The sequence below is a fragment of the Rutilus rutilus genome (genome assembly GCF_951802725.1).
Source record: "Rutilus rutilus genome assembly, chromosome: 4".
NCBI lineage: Eukaryota > Metazoa > Chordata > Actinopteri > Cypriniformes > Leuciscidae > Rutilus > Rutilus rutilus.
Genome location: NC_140212.1, coordinates 5,487,809 through 5,505,919, shown reverse-complemented (window position 1 = coordinate 5,505,919; position 18,111 = coordinate 5,487,809). Strand labels below are relative to the sequence as shown.

Here is an 18,111-nt window from a genome sequence, read left to right as displayed (position 1 = left end):
GAGAGAGGATTAATTCATTTTCCATTTTGATACATTACCCTCTCGATTAGGACTATGAGTCCCGAGTCGAGATGGAGATTCATTTGCCGCTGCACTTCGATTAATGTGAGGTCGCAGCGGGCTCCTAGTTTTCCATCAAAAACAGCCTAATATTGACGCTGCTGCGCAGGGAAAATGATCCTCGGGTTGAAAATCGGAGGAAACCTATAAAAGCCACCACCAGAGTCTGTTAACATGAGCTTGCTGAGAGATTTATTTAGCTGTATTCAGATCAAGTACAATAATCGTAAATGAAGTACAGAATAACATGCACATCAGCCGTGCCGTGGACAATGAACCCGTTGCTAACCAAGCGAAATGGAAACAGAGAGAGAGAGAGAGAGAGAGAGAGAGAGAGAGAGAGAGGGAAGAGGAAAGCCACTCTCTCATTTGTAAAATCAATTTTCCCTTTCGTAAATCAGACATTTCGGAGAAATCCAGAGGGCTCTTGTCTCTTGCTTCACATGATAAAACGGCTGATATGTATTCCATTCTCTTTCCTGCGCACAGCTTAAAGCGAGCACAGGGGACTGGGGAGTACTGCGGATTCAGCTCTGTTTAAAATCCCGCCGTGATTTCGAGCCGTGAGTCAAAGCGCGTCTCAATTCACAGGCCTGTCGATCTGCAGAAGTACACGTATCAGGCGGTAATGGCTCGGCCTGGGTCTGTTCACGTGCCGTTTCTCAGCTGTATGCGTGGCAGCAAAGACCTAGAGGCCTTTAAAGAGAAAACGGAGTCTGTAAGGCTGAATAAATCTGTATTGTTTTCTAATTAGCAGTGCTTGCTAAGCCAAAGGGATCTGAACAAACCTCTAACTCCAAGTATTAAATGCTGGCTGGTAACTCACCCAGCATTGTTTGCGCAATAAACACGATCACGATCAATCAACCTCAAATTTTGCTGTTTTAAAAGTAAATGTCTATTTTAGTTTTAAGCAAATAGATTTATGATTTTCAGTAAAACTGCCAGAAAAAATATTTTTATACTTACATTGAAGGAGGGGACTTGAGCCATATCTAGAGGCTAGAATAAGACAGAGACTTGGGGATCGGTTATGTAAGCAACCACTTAGAAACACCCTAGCAACCACCCAAAAGCCCTAGCAATACATAGCATCACCTTGGTAAACACCAAAACCCATAGAAACCACCTAGTAACCACTCAAAACTCATAGCAATTTAAATCTCGATAAATCAATATATAAATTACAGAAAATCTGGTTGGTCGTTTATATCAATGCCAAATGTATTGTCTTGTTCTAAACTGCTAAATGTGGCCTATATGGCATTAAGGTACTATAAACATCAATATTATGATTTTCTTTAAGTCTGCTTTGAAACATTGTGTATTGTGAAAAGAACTATACAAATAAAATTGACTTGTATAGTAGTAATCTTGCAAGTGGCAACCACTAAAACCCCCTATCAACCACCTAGCAAAATCATAGCAACTACATATAGCAACACCCTGGCAACCACTAGAAAACACATAGCAACATCCGAGTGGCAACCAGCCTAATCTCCAAGCAAACGTATAGCAACTCCATATGGCAACAACCTGACAACTACCAAATCCCGCTAACCACGGCTAGCAACCACCCAAAACACCTTAGCAGAGCCTTTTGGGGAGATAAACACTACTCACAATTACTTCAGAAAATGTACAGAAGAGGTTCAAAATACATTACCGTATTCAATAGTGGAGTTTCACTGTAATTATGATTCAGTCAGTTAGTCCGAAGAGTTTTAAGTGTTTGATCTGTTAAAGCAGTTACAGTATGGTAATTTGAACTCAAGCGGGTTCATGGAGAAAAAAAAGAAAAAAAAAAGAAACAGGTTGACTGGGAATGTTGAATGTCCTCTGCTGTTCCATCCACAATTCTTATCCAATATATACAGTGAAAGAAAGACACAGAGAACCTATAATGTATGAACTTAGGTGCCAAACAACCACTCACTCCACAGTTCATTCATCAGCTGTACGGCAGAATGACAGGATGTGTATAAAACGGTGGATAAAGCCATAGCCTCAACAGCTAATACATTAATGCAAAGAAACGGCTCTGACCACAGACCCGAACGAAAATGAGCATTACTACGATAGCAAACGTGTGAGAGAAACGTGTGGTTCAGACATAAATTCATAGGGTGCGCACGGAGGAACTTTGGCGGCCGTCCACTCCTCTGTGTTGTGTTTGGCCTGAGGTGGCAGCGTTCAATCCGTTTCCCTCTCTGCCCAGAAGTTGGCTGCTCTCCTCAGTTTCATCCCTCTTTCATCTTATCAAGCACCTGCCTTCAACACGAGGTCGCATTGCTCCACAACACCCCTCCCTTCATTCCCTCGCTCTTCTTGGCGTCTCTTCGCTCCTGTTTCCGACTGTTTAATTATGCTGTCCCAACCTGTCACCTTGAGCAACATCCCCCCCTGGGCAGCAGCCTGTGGACCACCGTGCCAAAGCAAACTGCCTCAGGAGCAGGTGTGTGTGGACAGGAGACGCAAGCCAGAAAAACAGAGCCCACAGTATGTATAGAGTGTGTGTATATCAGTGGTTGAGTATTTTTCATCTGTAAATAAGGAGAGTAAATTAGTTTTTGGACATCGACATAGCTTGCCTTGATAACACGCCATCTATAACAAGGTTGACTATCCACTAACAACATATCAGGCGCTGGATCTGCGAACCTCGTGTCTGAGCGGCCGTTTTCCTAACGAACTGTAGGGAAGCTCCGCACATGTCCAAAATTATAACAGAGCACGCTCCAGGTTAAAAATAGATTTGACTCATCACTTCAGGCTGTTGTGATGCATCTTGCCACAGAAAAAAAGGAGATGAAAGCTTCTAAAATTTGGACGTGGCAAATTTCACTTTCTAAAAAAAAAGAAAGAAATAAAAGACAATAAATTTTCACTGGCTCAAATTTCCATTAGTACATGCCAGTTATGACATTTAAAAATGTAGTTAAACCGAACGATTGAATGAAAGAATGACAGTACGACCGACTGACAGATGATCTATGTTATGTTTGAAAATAATGTACATGAAAAACAGAATTCATGCTTGAAATAAGGTCATAGTATACAGCTGGCAGATACTAGCTTTGGGAGGAGCACTTACAGTATTTGCATTTTACGATGGACTTAGTTTAGATGACAGTGATTTAGGGCAGAATAACAGAATAACTGTAGATGGGTTCAGCCGGTGCCCATTCTGAGAGCACGGTTGAGTTGGTCAACATGATTTATATGCGGACAGGATCTGCCAACACGAGTTCCTCGCTTCACCTCAGCACAGATAAGACGTATGGATATGCATCCCTGACTCCCGACCTTGAGCATTCCCAAGCCGTCTGAAGGAGCAGAAGCGGAGGAGTATTCGAACGTTTGCATTTGAGAAATACATTTTTCACCCCTCCCTTTTTGTGATAGCAGAGGCTATGCCGTAGCGTCACTTTCTCCATTTAACCTCAGTTTTTTCCTTCAAAAGTTGTCGTTGTGAGTTTTCCAGTTCACCCTTTCAATTTAGGAGCATGATTTATGGGGCAGCGCTAGAATCTCGACAGGGTTAGAACGGGAAAGCCAAACACTTAGATGAGTTAAAGTCCTTGAACGCTTTGACGTACGAGTTCACATAAACCATAGCTAATCCATTACAGATTATCCTCTGAGAATATGTACACGTAAAAAAAAAACAGTCTGCATGTTGCTCTGAAAAACTGGAATAAATAAACAACACAATTTGTGAACAGTGGTGTGAATTCACACCTCCAAAATGGTCCTAAAATGTGGCACAATGCTCATCTTAAGAATCCCTATGGTGGTGGAGAATCAGCAATGGCTGTTAGCGCGAGGATGTTGGTGATTTAAGTGCAGCCTTGGTTCTCAGTCAGACAGCAGGAGTTCCCTGTAGAGAACAACTTGATTTATTCCTGCCAAACCAAATGCTGACTTGAGGCACAAGAGTCTCCTGAGCAGCCGTCTACAACACTGTTGAGTACACATGCAGTGTATCTACTGTATGAATCAACCTCAACCTCAAACTCACACTGAACCTTACGCGGAACATACCCTAATTGTATGTTGTATGAATTATGAAAAAAAAAATTCAGTCATTGTTTAAACATCCACATGCCATTTCAAACCTCTATGACCTTTTTTTCTGTTGAAGACACAAGGAAAAGTTTAGCAGAATGTACTAGATGCTCTTTTCAATAGAACTCAAATGAATGGGGACTGACTTTAACAAGCTCCAAAAACCACAATACAAGTACTCTGTAAAACTTATACTACTATATTACAAGTATAAATAGGTTTGCGTAAAGATTACACCGAATTTTAAAGGTGATTCACTGAAAATTCACAAAAAAAATGTATTTGCACTTCCAAATATTAAAGCTGGTGCATCGCAACCAATTACAACTGATTAAGATGCGGCAAAAATGTGACCTTTTGGGGAACACCAGCTGATGTATGGGGCATCTTTCTTCCTTTTATACCCCTAAAAGTTTCATAGTAGTACCTTAAAAGTACAAAGTACTGTAAGGTACTACCTTTAGGGGTAGATAAAGTACTAAGTTGTCCCTTTAAAAGGTACTGCCCCAGTGACAAGCTGCTGTACCCCTAAAGGTAAAATGTTTGCACATTTCTGTCTGGCAGCGATAGTGCTTTCAAAGTCTGTTGGCCTTTTAAATTCTGAAGAAATTATAATAGAAACAAAAAAAGTCTGGTGACGACAATAGTTAGACACAAATTTGTATATATGCTGATGACAATGCTGTTAGAGAGCTGCCGCAGAAAGGATGTTTTACAGCAAATAACTTCTCCTGTTTCTCAAAGCTATTGTATGAGTTCAGAAGACTTAGAATGGAGATCAAGATATCATATGGACCATGTTTACGGTGCTTTCGTGCCTTTTTGAAACTTAAAAACCTCCCTAAGTCCTTATTTATTGTAACTGCATGGATCAGAGCAACAGGCACAATTCTGCACATATTTTTACCACATAAAAAAGAAAATCATACAGGTTTAGAAGATTACATGATTACATGACAGAATTCAACTTTTTGGGTGAACTAAGTCTTTAAGGGTTAGCTGTGGTTTCTACTGAGGCAAGCCTAGCTGAAGATGAAGTCTGCAGTGGTGTTGAGGTTGCGATTTTCATTCTTGTAGAACAAGAGAACTGTCCTATCACTGCGGGTTTAACAACAAAGGATTAAGCCCCTTTTTATGTGATGTAATGATTAAAGATCCAGCAGAAGAGCTCAGAGCACTGAGCAACGTCAGATGTGATCTGTCTCACCGTACAGCCAGTGCGCTGTTATTTGTAAGCACCCTTGACATTTACAGAAACGTTACGTGGGTCTTTGCGCTTTCCCGACATTTCGATGGATTATGGCTCTCGGGTACATGAGCGACGGGGTCGAGACGGGAAGGGCAGAGGCCATTATACGCTGTTTAAAGTCTAATCGCTGCAGGGCCGCTTGGCCTCTCACACACGTCCAGCCTCATTGGCTCCATGCTGTAATAATCCGTATTCACATGCTCGCTAAGATCTCCGGGCCAGGGCTTCATGGCCCCTGACTGCTCTAGCCTTCTTAGAAGAGATCATGTCAGATTCTCTCTCTCTCTCTTACCACCCAGATACCGTGTACAAATCTGCCCCAGCACCCCTAAGAACATTACATCAAGGCTGCCAAGATCGGCTTGCCTGGGAGAGTTAAGTCCGCTGTGTTATTACACCCATTATGGCGACTAAATCATACCACCCAGTGAACTTGGCATTTTCTGGTTTAACAAAAGCATCGTTCACTGCAAGATGGTAGCATTCACAGATTACAAATCTACAAAGGAAAAGAACATTTGGTCTTCCCGATTGACATCTTAAAACAATAAAAACAGGGCAGCAGAAAAAATGAAGTCTCACAAACTTCCTTGAAATCCTCTTTTGATGATGCTAATCGCAGTTTTATACTGCATACCAATCAAGCCCAGTAAGGTGCCAATGTTTTTTCCCATCTGTTATTTTTTGCTTTGTTCTGTCAAACTGAACCAAACAACAATCCATGCCACATAACAAGCTGTGAATCACTTGTGTGAAGATGAGAAAGCATTTTTGGGCTGAATTGTGGTTGGGTTTCATGCTGAACCCACACAGGTTTGTTTTCTAAAGCATTCGACCCTGTAATGAGCCGGCCCGTTTGCTCCGCTCCAAGAAACCAGAGTGCTAACAGGGGCAATTAGCAGCTTCACCCTGCCTTCAAATAGAGACTTTGTGGGCAGCCGATAACCTTGCAATCACCCCGTGTCAATTTAAACACCTTCGGACAAACACATACCTGCACTTATGCTCAAACCTTATAATTGGACTCCCACCGGAGATCCAGCTCGAGTCGTGACATGAGTGGGGAGCTGTTGGGATTTTTTTTTTTTTTTTTTAAGTGATATTAATCTACTACAGCAAGGGTAAGCGGCAAACCATTGCAGGTTTTGCAAGAGTGCAGGGACCGCACATAAACCTGAAAGGCCCATTCTTACTCTGGCAAGCCCTAATCTGATTGGCTGACAAAATGCAACTTCTGGGATTAAGAGTACAAGTTTTACTGCCTTGTTTTACTGTGCTATGTCTGTGCAAAAATAACAACTACTATACAATTATTTAAATTTAAACCATTATTTAACTTTTCTGCACAGTGTGTTATTGTAGTATCATTTATTTCAGATAAACCCACCCTTAAAAAGGCAGTGTTGTTCACAATTCAGAATTGAGTTTACCTTTTATATTCCAGTTCAATTCCTACATCTGAATTGAGGAATCAAACAAGAACCTGAATTCAGTTAGAAGGAAGTAAAATGATAATAAATAGAATATTAAAGAAATGTAATTGTAATTTTTAACTGGAATGGCGGCTTTACAAAGTCTAGTTTGAAAAATTTGAGGAATGATAGATAGATAGATAGATAGATAGATAGATAGATAGATAGATAGATAGATAGATAGATAGATAAGCGATAGATGTTTTCTTCCCTGTCTAAGTGGGCGGATCTAATTGTGTGGACCAGAACTTTGCAAAACTAAGCAAGAGCTTGTGTTTCATAGTAAGACGCAAGGTAAAAGCCATAAAGGTGGCGACAGCTCTTTTCAAGTCCTAAAATACGGACAAGTGGCTTAATGCCTTTGAGCGAACATCTGAGGAGGGCCTCTTGATCAAGATCAACCCCTCTATCATCATCCACCTCTCAAGCGGGCGCTCCAAAATGTCCAGCACTCCCAAACAACTGCAGAAAGAAAGTTAAACATTTGCTCAAAGGGAGACGACTGATGTCTGCCTTGCGGTCGCACTTTCCCGAGCTGAGAACGTGAGCTGGTGGAAGTAAGAGTGAACGAGAGAAGGAAACCACATCAAATGAAAGAACACTGGGATATCACCACATCTCATATCCAGCAGTACGGGGGCATTTAAACTGTGCTAAATGGAGAGGAAACATGGGGATGGGATGGTGTGCTGGAGATCCCATTACCGCCTCAACCCATCGCTCTAAATCCTCATCTCATTCGACAAAACAAGCCAGAATGTAAGTACCACACTGCGCACATCACAGTTACGTTCATAAAACTTGGCGCCAACACAGCTTGAATCCACCTCTATGCATTATCAAAGAACCCCATTGACAGTCCATTTAGATTTTAATTGAGCGATGACCTCATAATGGACTTTTTTCACTGCTGGTTACATTCAGTGAGTTTTATCTGAATAATGACCTCACTGTGGTCTTCATTTGCCTCGGTGGTTCACAATAGCTTTAACATCATGATTAATGAACTAAAAGTTGTATAAGCTGTAAATTAATTAACATTTCATAAAGTATATCCAAATAAGGATACATTCCCTAATTTGCACTTGCACAAGATGCAACATTCATGTTTTTGTAAATCTTGTTACCAAACGCTATGCGGCAATTTGAGTATGTGAAAGAGCAAATGTAATTCAACAGCCATTATTCATTGACAATCCTCCCCGCCACTGCAACTGTTGAACCTCAATTGGACTTTCGCATTTGCAAATTACCTCAAATTCAAATCGCATATTCAAATTTCAGTCTTTCCTTCTTACATATCAAATGACTTGAAATATAGGTCATTTTTTATGGTTTTTCATCCATTTACTTTCACTATACACTTTCATTAAGTGGAAAAAGAGCAGCGTGAACATTCTTCTAAACATCTCATAAAGGTTTGAAACAACATGAGGGTAAGTGAATGATACCAATTTGCATTTTTGACAGAACTATTCCTTTAGATTCAACTTTGAAGAAAAAAAAGGCAGAAACACAACATATACAAATACAACTGACTAAAGATTTGACTAAATGTCCTTTGCAAACCATAGGGAAAAACGAGCTTTGAAAGAGTGGTAATTCTGCCTTTTTTTAGATGTTGAGGATGGAGAACCAGCCCAAAGGGTCGATGTCTCCACACTGCTGACTTTAAACTGTGCGGTCGGAAGTTCAGCCCGAGGAAATAAATAAATAAAAAGTCTGTGACCTCTGCGTCTGCTATTTTGTGTTTTTCCTTCGAAATTTTAATGAGTGGTCCAGTTGGTTGTCTGCTGCCAGCCGGCGGGGCCCCTTCAGCAGCACGAGTCTACTTTCTCCGGCCCCGACCGCATTACGTTCATCGCCAAAACAGATCGAAGACCACCCCTCTCTCTCTCTCCTCCATCCATATCAGAGCCTTATTTTCACTCAAATACAAGACTTTTTTTGTAAATGTGTGGTTAGTGAGAGGCCGGTGGAGATACACAACGCTCTCTGTCTCAGTTGAGCTGACCTTTTGGTTTTAACAGCCAAATTTGGATGCAATGGGGCCCTGCTCTCCTTCTCTTTCATATTACGGGGCAAAATTATCTCTTCGGGAATCGGTACACAGCATTAATTTCAACACATTACACCTAGATAAAGACTCCCATCATTTCTCAGCCTTCTCCTTATCTTCTTTTAATGCCAGAATCCATCGGTAGCATAGCACTCAAGCATGCACGCACATCCGTGTCTCTGAGAATATGGCTGACAATCAAATCACCACGGAAAACACAGAGTGTCCTTGAAAATCCCATTTCTGACTCATTTTTCCACAACCACGATCATTATGCCGAACTCGCTTGATATTAAATCTAAAACAATAGCCCTGTGAGGACAATATACAGTAGAGGATGAAAAATAATGTCACAGCCTGTGAAGGAAAAAATATCTTTCTGAAGCCACTTTTTGTCTATTCAATGTTCTATCTGTTAAAGTAATGTAATGACTCGGAAATACCGTCACTGGGGACTTTTCTCAGCAAATATGGACATGCAATTCATGGCAAAAATATTTTTGGTAACACTTTACATACATTTTTCATCAATTCATCGACACGTTTTCATCAAAACGTTTCATCAATATGCATTAAATATCAGGAACTAAGCAAGAACAATACTTTTTAATCATAATGGTAATATCGACTGTACATAAACATACATTTCTAGTTCTTTTTTGTCATTTTTACTTCTAAATAAAAAAAATATATTTAATTTCACTTTTATTTCTCAAACATTTTAAGTTATAAATGAACATTAAATTATAAAAAATAACATGAATTGACAATGAACAATGATATACTAACATTAATCGTAATAAATGCCATTGTTGTCAATGCACAAACTAATGTTAAAGTGCTACCAAACTTTAAATAACTGAAGCCCTAATCACAACTAAAAATATGTTATCTTTACAGCATTCCTCTTAGATGTATGCCTATATCTCTTAAGTGAACTGTGAGCATCAAATTTAATGATATATTCCGACTCTATAAGGCAGAAGTCAATGGCTTATCTTTAGGGCCCAACCCCATCTGAATGGAGCCACATCAATTAGAAAGTGAGAGAGCCTCCTTTCTGTAACTCCTCCTCTAAGCTCAGACTTCTAGCAGGGATCCTTGAAGAACCACCTTCATTGAATCCTGATTCAGTTATGGTATGGAGACCTTCAACCTCCTATATCCCTCAAGTACTCCTCTTATCCCTATCTAGAGTCAGGAAGTGCTCAAAACACTAAAGTGCCACAGGCACTGATAAGCAAAAGAGCAGCAAAAAATCCTGTAAGAGATAGTGAGAAAAGACAAGAGAGAGTTCTGCGAAATGCTGTGGGAGAACAGAGGGAGAGGGAGAGTGAGAGGGTCCTTGGATTCTGCTGAAGTGTTCTATTGGAGAGATGAGTCTGTAGAAGCTCAGTGGATGACGAGGAAAAGCTTGAAATAAAGAAGCACTCAAAAAGCCATTCAGCCTCCCAAGAGCACACGGCCCCTCCATGGACCTAGTGCATTAGGAAAAAATCATTCCTGTATACCTGGAACAAGGATTATCTAAACTGGGATCAGGGGAGCAACAGGGGATCCAAGGAAAAGTTAAGAGAAAATGGTGTGACAAATGATCATAAGAAAAAAAAACAGCATTGCAAAAAAAAAAAAAAAAAAGGATGAAGAATGTAAACTGCATACAATGAAATAATGCATACCGTTTCATGTGTTATCTATAAAAAAAAAATAGTATGAAGCATTCAATGCATATTATTGTGGAATAGAACATGCATTATTCCATTCTGAAAAATAAAATAAAATACAAGATAAGATGATAGATAAGATGACAGATAAGATATGATATGATATATATGATAACTCTCATCATATTTGGGGGACATGACATGACATGCTATATGATATATGATATAAAATGATATATGAAAACTCTCATCATATTTGGGGGTCCAGTTTGGAAACCCCTGACCTAGATCACAAAAATCCTTCTAACAGTGATCTTGTTGAACCCAGATTATTAGATTTAAACAAGATACATTTGTTCTGTACTTTTAAGATATCTACATGTGAATGGCTTCTGTTATGATTGGCTAACCTCTTTGCAAGTAAACAAAGTAACAATGTCCACGGCAGGTTGTAATAGGACACAGCTGGTAAATGACAATAAATCTACATACTTTTTTCAAAAGAGCTAAAAAATATATAATTCGTATTTATCAAAACCTATATCCCTTTAAAACAAGCAACATTTAAATGTTCTTCCTTAAGATGACAGTAAGCCGTACAGCAACAAATCGCAGTATCAGGCCATAAGGAGTGAAGGACAGGAGTAAAGGTCTTACTTCATTTCCAGCACCTCCTCCAGGTGCTTTCTGCGCTCTGCCCTCAGCGTGGTCAGGTGAGCCTCCTTCTCCGCCAAGGACTGCTGGGTGGACGACAGCTTGGCCTTCATGGACTCCAACTCTTGCTTCACCTTTTCCATGGCGGCCAACAGCTCCTCCATCTGTCCATGCAAACAAATAAACAGGTTTGTGCTGATGAACAATAACACAACAACAAACAAACAGAAGGACAAAAACATAATCCCACAGAAACATCAGATAAGACAGAACGCAAACAAATATGTTGAGTGAACACACAGCAGGCCAAGAGCGAAGCACACAGGGACACAAATGGATTTGTGCTCAGAAAAATTGATGGACAAAATTAGCGTCCAAAAAGAGATTAAAACCACGGGGAAAACAATGAAAAAACAGTTAAGAGATTCATATAATAGATTCAAAGACAGAGGGTGAGATAAAATAAGAAATAATTATGAACACAAGACCGGAATTCCAATGTGTGAGTGTGTAAGAGTGTGTTACTCCAGACAAATGAACTACATAACGTCATGGTGAAGTTTGTCATACATCACATCCCTAGAGTTATTTCACTCCGTTTCGGTTTTGAAAAGGTGGATGTTCTCGGTTTCTGACTGTGATTTTTCTTTCCTCCTCTCCCTCCATTTCCACACAATGTTTATAACTCGGAGTAACAGGAGCGAGTGAATGAGGAGGATAAATCAAATGGCGTGGCAGGTTTATGTATTCCATGGAAGGCAAGGTTTAGCGACTTGGCTCAAAGCGGTTCTCACAGCCTCCTCGACCGCTTGCGGTTCACCCCGGGACTCTCTGAAATCTGTTCTCGCAGGAAACTGCGTAGGCCTTGGGCGGCGATCTGTCCAGTCTCCTTCGTCTGTTCTCTATGTTTATCCATCCTTCCCTGCTCTGTGTTTCATCAGCTTTTGTTCCATCCATACTACAGATACTTCTGCGTAGAATCAAACCCAAAAATAGTTTACTAAAAATCCTTTTCGAGCTTCACAAAGTAATTGATATGACTCATGCACTATAATCCAAGTCCTATGAAGTCATCGCAATAGATTTGTACAAAATAGATAAATAAACAATCAATTTAAGTCATTATTTACTGATAGTCTCTCCCTCCAGCGGTCTATTAACCGTTGTGACCAACACAGTGAAGCCAGCGAGTTGAACTCAAGAACCAGATCAGTTCGATTCATGAACAAATCAGTTTTGTCAACAGGATTAACTATAATTCACTATAAGGATCTGACACAAAAGAGTGATTCAGGTCTTCAGTCAAGTGAGTTAAACTTTTGAACCGGATGACTCTGATTCATTAATGAATAATTTAGATCAGTTTTGTCAACAGGATTAACTAAAACTCGAGAACCAGATCAGCCTGATTCATGAACAAATCATTCAGTCCAGTTTTGTCAACAAGATCAATCAATTCATTGTAAAGAACTGACTCAAAAGAGTGATTCATTCACAAATTGGACATCACTACCTCAGTCATGAAGATGTCAGAAGTGCCACAGCAGATTCAGATCGGTGAATAATTATGAATGCGTAAATAAATTAATAAATGAATGAGGCATTTATATATCAGGGGGTCTCTCCTCAACCACCACCAGTGGATGATGCAACGGCAGCCACAGTACAACAGCGCCAGTGCGCTCACCAAACACCAGCTATAGGTGGAGACTGAGAGGAGAGCGAGTGATAGAGCCAATTCAGTGGATAGGGATTATTAGAAGGTCATGATTGACAAATACCAATGGAGGGAATCTGGCCAGAACACCGGGGTTACACCCCTACTCTTTTACAAGAAGTGCCATGGGATTTCTAATGACCACAGAGAGTCAGGACCTCGGTTTTAACGTCTTATCCGAAGGACGGTGCTTTTTACAGTATAGTGTCCCCGTCACTATACTGGGGCATTAGGACCCACACAGACCACAGGGTGAGCACCCCCTGCTGGCCTCACTAACACCTCTTCCAGAAGCAACCAGGTTTTCCCAGGAGCTCTTCCATCCAGGTACTGACCAGGCTCAACCCTGCTTAGCTTCAGTGGGCAACCAGTCTTGGGCTATAGGGTGATATGGCTGTGGAATTACTTAAATTCAGGTCGTATACATTCTTAAGACTTGAATATAGCACCAAAGTCCACTTGGACCACTTTTATCATAATGTTATGGAGCTTTTGCATCCTTTTTGACAGTCCCTGTCCTCAATCAGTTCATCATTATTTAAAAAAAATAACCAAACGTCAAAAATCCAACGTTTTCCACAAAAGAAAGAAAATCATGCATGTTTGGAATGACATGAGGGTGAGTAAATATTTTCATTTTTTGGTGAACTATTCCTTCAATTCATTGATTATTAAAACATTTTAATAGCACTGCCACTCAACACTGCCCAAAGCCATGAATACATTCTATCCTATGTTTTGTGAGCATTGGATTTGTTTTCCAGCAGAGTATTGAGGGCAATAAGCAGAAACACCACAAAAGCAGGATTTCAGCTGTGAAAATATAATCCCCTTTGGGGAAAAAAAACACAATAGAAGAGTATGTGTGAGCATGTGCTCTCAGCAGTGCTGCCCTCTGGTGGCTGGAGGTACTGCAGGGTCTGTAAGAGCGCTCAATCCAGCTGTCATCATAAGTCATCTGCCTAATGTACTACACCCGAGCCAAGCCTAGTGAACAAGCTACCAAAACCCGCTCGGCCAAATTTACTGCCGTCTGCTTTCCAGTCTCGCACTCCTATGCTCTCGTTCGTCGTCTCATACCCCACCAAACTCACACAGGGTTGATACTGAACAGTAACAAATGGGTTGTGACTAAAACCCAAGGATGATGGTGCATCCCCTGGGCACGTGAAATCCACCAGCAAATTCCACCTGACAGGATCAGGTAAGTGAGGGCTCACCGGAATGGCTTATGTTAAAATGTAATGCATGTCATATTAAAAAATAAAGAAGAGGAAATCATTATTCATGTGGAGACAGACCAGGCAAGCGTTCCTTTAGACTCAAACACAGAGCACAGGTCACATCTTAGAAGAATAAAATTGGCGAGAGTTTGAGTGGACATAAAAGACAGTAATATTTTTCACAGATACAAAAAAAAAAAAACCTAGCAAAATCCTCTCTCTCTCGAGAAATAAAGTGAGAGGGAATCGAGACTGACTGCCTCAGGCCCCCTAGTATGAGCAGAAAGAAATATTTAAACACTGGCAGCATCAGTTTCACTGCCAGTGGTAACCCTGTGGTGAGGGCGGGGCAACAGGTCTATCTGTTAAAACAGAGCAGCCAATGAGAGGTGAGGGGGGCAAAGACGGAACCGTGAGAACTCTGCACAATTTTTATTCAACAGCACACAAAAATCTCGATGAAATCTCCCGCTGTTGTGCAACCACACGTACACACACAGCGGCAGCGGAGCGGTTAACTAATCAGTCCAGGATGTGTGAGAGGTGATGTGGTGTCACCGTGCCCTGAGGGGAGATATCCGAACTGACTCCATCCTCGGTGACCAAACATCATCTGGAACGAATGGATTCGAATAAATTTACAGTGTGCTTGGTCAGTTTTACTGTAAAAGTATTTAGTAAGCGCCGCCTGGAGCAAAATCGCAAAGCCATTGAGTTAAGTCATTCATTAGGACATAATTAACAAATTTTAAAGGTCTGACTAAAGGCTTGGCAGACTGAGGGGAAACACACAAATTTGTAAAGCCTACATAAGGTATCATAGACATTATGAATCCTAGAACTATATACTGTAGTGTGGAATCAAGAACTGGTTCTATACATACATATATATATATATATAAATTCTAACCAATATTACAATATAAGGGAAACATTTTAAATTCAATTCCATTTGCATAGTGCATCTCAAAATAAACAATGCAATTATTTTATTGTTTTACTCGTTTACACTTGCAGCCCTTGGGGTTTCATGGAGTGGATATTGGTGGGAAAATTGATATGTTTTAATGTTTTAGACCAATTAAGGTGCTTTTTTTAAAAGTACTAAAATAATTATTAAATGGAATTATGGAACTAGAACCATTTAGTGGAATCTGAATTTCCTTTCATGTCCCATCACTAGAATTAGGACATGAAATATTAAAGCAGAGCAGAGCAGAAATATTAAAACCAATGCAAACACTGCTTTTAGCAAAAACTTTCTTGTGATGGAGGAATGGATGGATGGATGTGTGTGTGTGTGTGTGAGAACAAGGTGGCATGCAGCGCTTGTTTTCTCAGGGGAGTACAAACTAACCTCAGATGTTAGTCAAGTCATAAAAAAACGCTGCAGTGAATTATGACACCTCGGGTGTGAAAAATTGAGCACTTCACTGGGTGATGATAACACCACTTCCTTTCTCACACTGGGAACCTGAACCAGTAAGGCAAGAGGAGTACAGATCAAAGCGTTCAAGATGCACGTCCTTTAACCAATCTTCACAGTCCGGCTTCAGCCTCTGCAAGTGTTTTTACGACGGAGTAATTGCTCACATCAGTTGTGACGTACCGTCTATGGAATTGATAACAGTGATTTTCTCCTCTTTTGTTTAATTTAAGGCTGGCTGCTTAAAACCGGTGTCAGAAACAGGCCTTGGGGGAAGGAAGAGGATCTGTCAGTGATCAAGGAGAAGAGTGATAAAAAGAACAGGAAAAGAGGGGGAAAATAAAAACTGAAGCAGGGTCAGAGGAGCTGGAACAGATGCCTCATCAGATGAGGGAATGCACGTGGACATAAGCAAAGAATGAAGCAGAGCGCAGTAATACTTGCCTCTTTGCGCTACAAGAGAGCAGAGCAAGAGAGAAAGAAACACAGAAATAGGTAAATGCAATGTACCAAAAGGAAATATAGGCAAACAAATCTGAAAGAATAAAATAGACAAAGAAAAGCATTGCATGTTCAAAAAAACATAACAAAAAAGAGGTGCTCTTATCGCTGAGAAATGCTTTGAGGGGCAATTCAACCACGTACAAGGGAGAAAATTGGGGAATATTATGTTCAAAAAATGTCTGCAGAAAATAGCCAATGAAATCTGCATGGAAATGAAGTGACGGATGCAGATTCTAAACTTAAAAAGTACTGTGACTTTACCATGGTAATGTATACAGCATATATCACTGGTTTGGCCATGGGACCCATATTTTCCCATGGTCTTTAAGCTGTGAATCTAATTTTTAGGAATTTGAACCAAGAACATTTATTTTTCAAAAACGATAACGTCCCACTTTACTTAAAACACACATAAATTGTAAAAATTTCCCTGACACTGATGAAAAAACAGTATTATAAGGCAAGGCTATTATATAGCAGTTTCAAATTAGATTTTGTTAATACAATATAGTTAGTAGTTGGTATTTTGGGTTAAGGTTACGGAAACTACAGTTACCATGGCAAATACACAATACTACTATGAACTGTTAATAAAACATATGGACACTAATCCTGATGAATAGAATGAGCATACCTGCATGCAAATCCTTCCCGGCTGACAAATATACCACTTACATATTTATTGGTACTTTTTTTAGTAATTTTGGTAACTGACAACGTACTGCAACTACAACGTTGCATGCTCTTAATTTTAACCACAAAAACGAGTTCTGCTTAAACAGGCCCTAAGTTATGTTAGAATAATGACAGTGAGATATCACCCGACATCTGACAGCATACTGAATACAGATACGGACAAAATTCTGTTCATTTTTACTCATCCTCACAAAGTGCTGCCCCATTCAAAAAACTAAGAGGTATAAGATGGTAATACCATGGTACTTTGGCGTATATAATAGTACTGGCTGATTACCATATTTACATCCCATGGTATTTGTACTTCAAAGAATACAAAGGCATAAATGTCATGTAGTGTCCAAAAAAAAAGGTACTGTATCACAATAGTCCATGTACTAAAAACATGGCAATACCACAGTGCAACTTTTGTAAGTGTAAGACTTCATATTGGTTTGTTATTGATGTACACTTGAGGTGATGAGATCACGGTGGGCGTTAGATCAGGGCCTTCTCTTCAGCCCGTGCCGAGCTCAGAAGCTTCTAATCACCTCCTGTGAGAGATATCCAGACTAACCCAGATGCTCGGAGCAGAAACACAACACTAATAAAAAGTGCTTAATGCAGCAGCGTGCTGTTTTTCTCCTGCTCTCTCTCCCCTTCTCCTCATCCGTCTCTTCCTACTCTCTCCTCCCCGGCTGCCAAACGAGCAACGGTGAGCATAAAGCCAATTTCAACAAGCTGGTCTTTGGATCTTGCTGTGTTTTGGGTGCTGAACTTTGTGTCTGGATCTCAGCTGGTTGGGGATATTAGCAGAGGAGGGAGTTTAATTTCCCTCTAAAGTTTTATCATAAAAATCCAGGCTGTTTCTGACGATGGCTCGAATACAAACTTGAGAAAGAGCAGCGGCAGCTGTAAGAGCTATTTATTCTTTGACTAATTTCCATGTCTGATTTTGGCCTGGATAGCTTGGAGACCTCACGGTCTGCCGTTGCTCTGCCGTCACGCTGCCCCCTGCAGTATGGAGTGAGAACTGACTGTGAATCGGATTGGCTGCTTGATTTTGACAGTGTCTTGACAGGTTCAGGCAAAGAGCGATCTAACATGTCTAAACTGTCCATTTACGCCTTTTTTTTTTATAAACAATTCACCCAAAAATCATTCCTCATGGTAAAATTGATTTTTTGTCTTTTTCTCACACAAAGCTATCATATGACTTCAGAAGACTTGAAATAGAGCGTATGAGACCACTTATATTGATGCTTTTATGGGTTTTTTTTTTTGGAGCTTGACAGTCCCATCCTCAGTCCCTTCTATTGTTTAGAGAAGAACAGCTTGGA

At 40.3% G+C, this 18,111-nt stretch overlaps 1 protein-coding gene across 5 annotated transcripts in view; it reads right to left on the bottom strand.

Annotated features, from left to right (window-relative positions):
• erc1b (ELKS/RAB6-interacting/CAST family member 1b) overlaps positions 1-18,111 on the bottom strand; it is a 196,917-nt gene that overhangs the window by 76,780 nt on the left and 102,026 nt on the right. For all 5 annotated transcript variants that reach the window (XM_084407452.1, XM_084407453.1, XM_084407454.1 and 2 more), the window contains one exon: positions 11,230-11,390. In XM_084407452.1, coding sequence (XP_084263578.1) covers positions 11,230-11,390 — 161 coding nt within the window. The remainder of the gene's footprint in view (positions 1-11,229; positions 11,391-18,111) is intronic.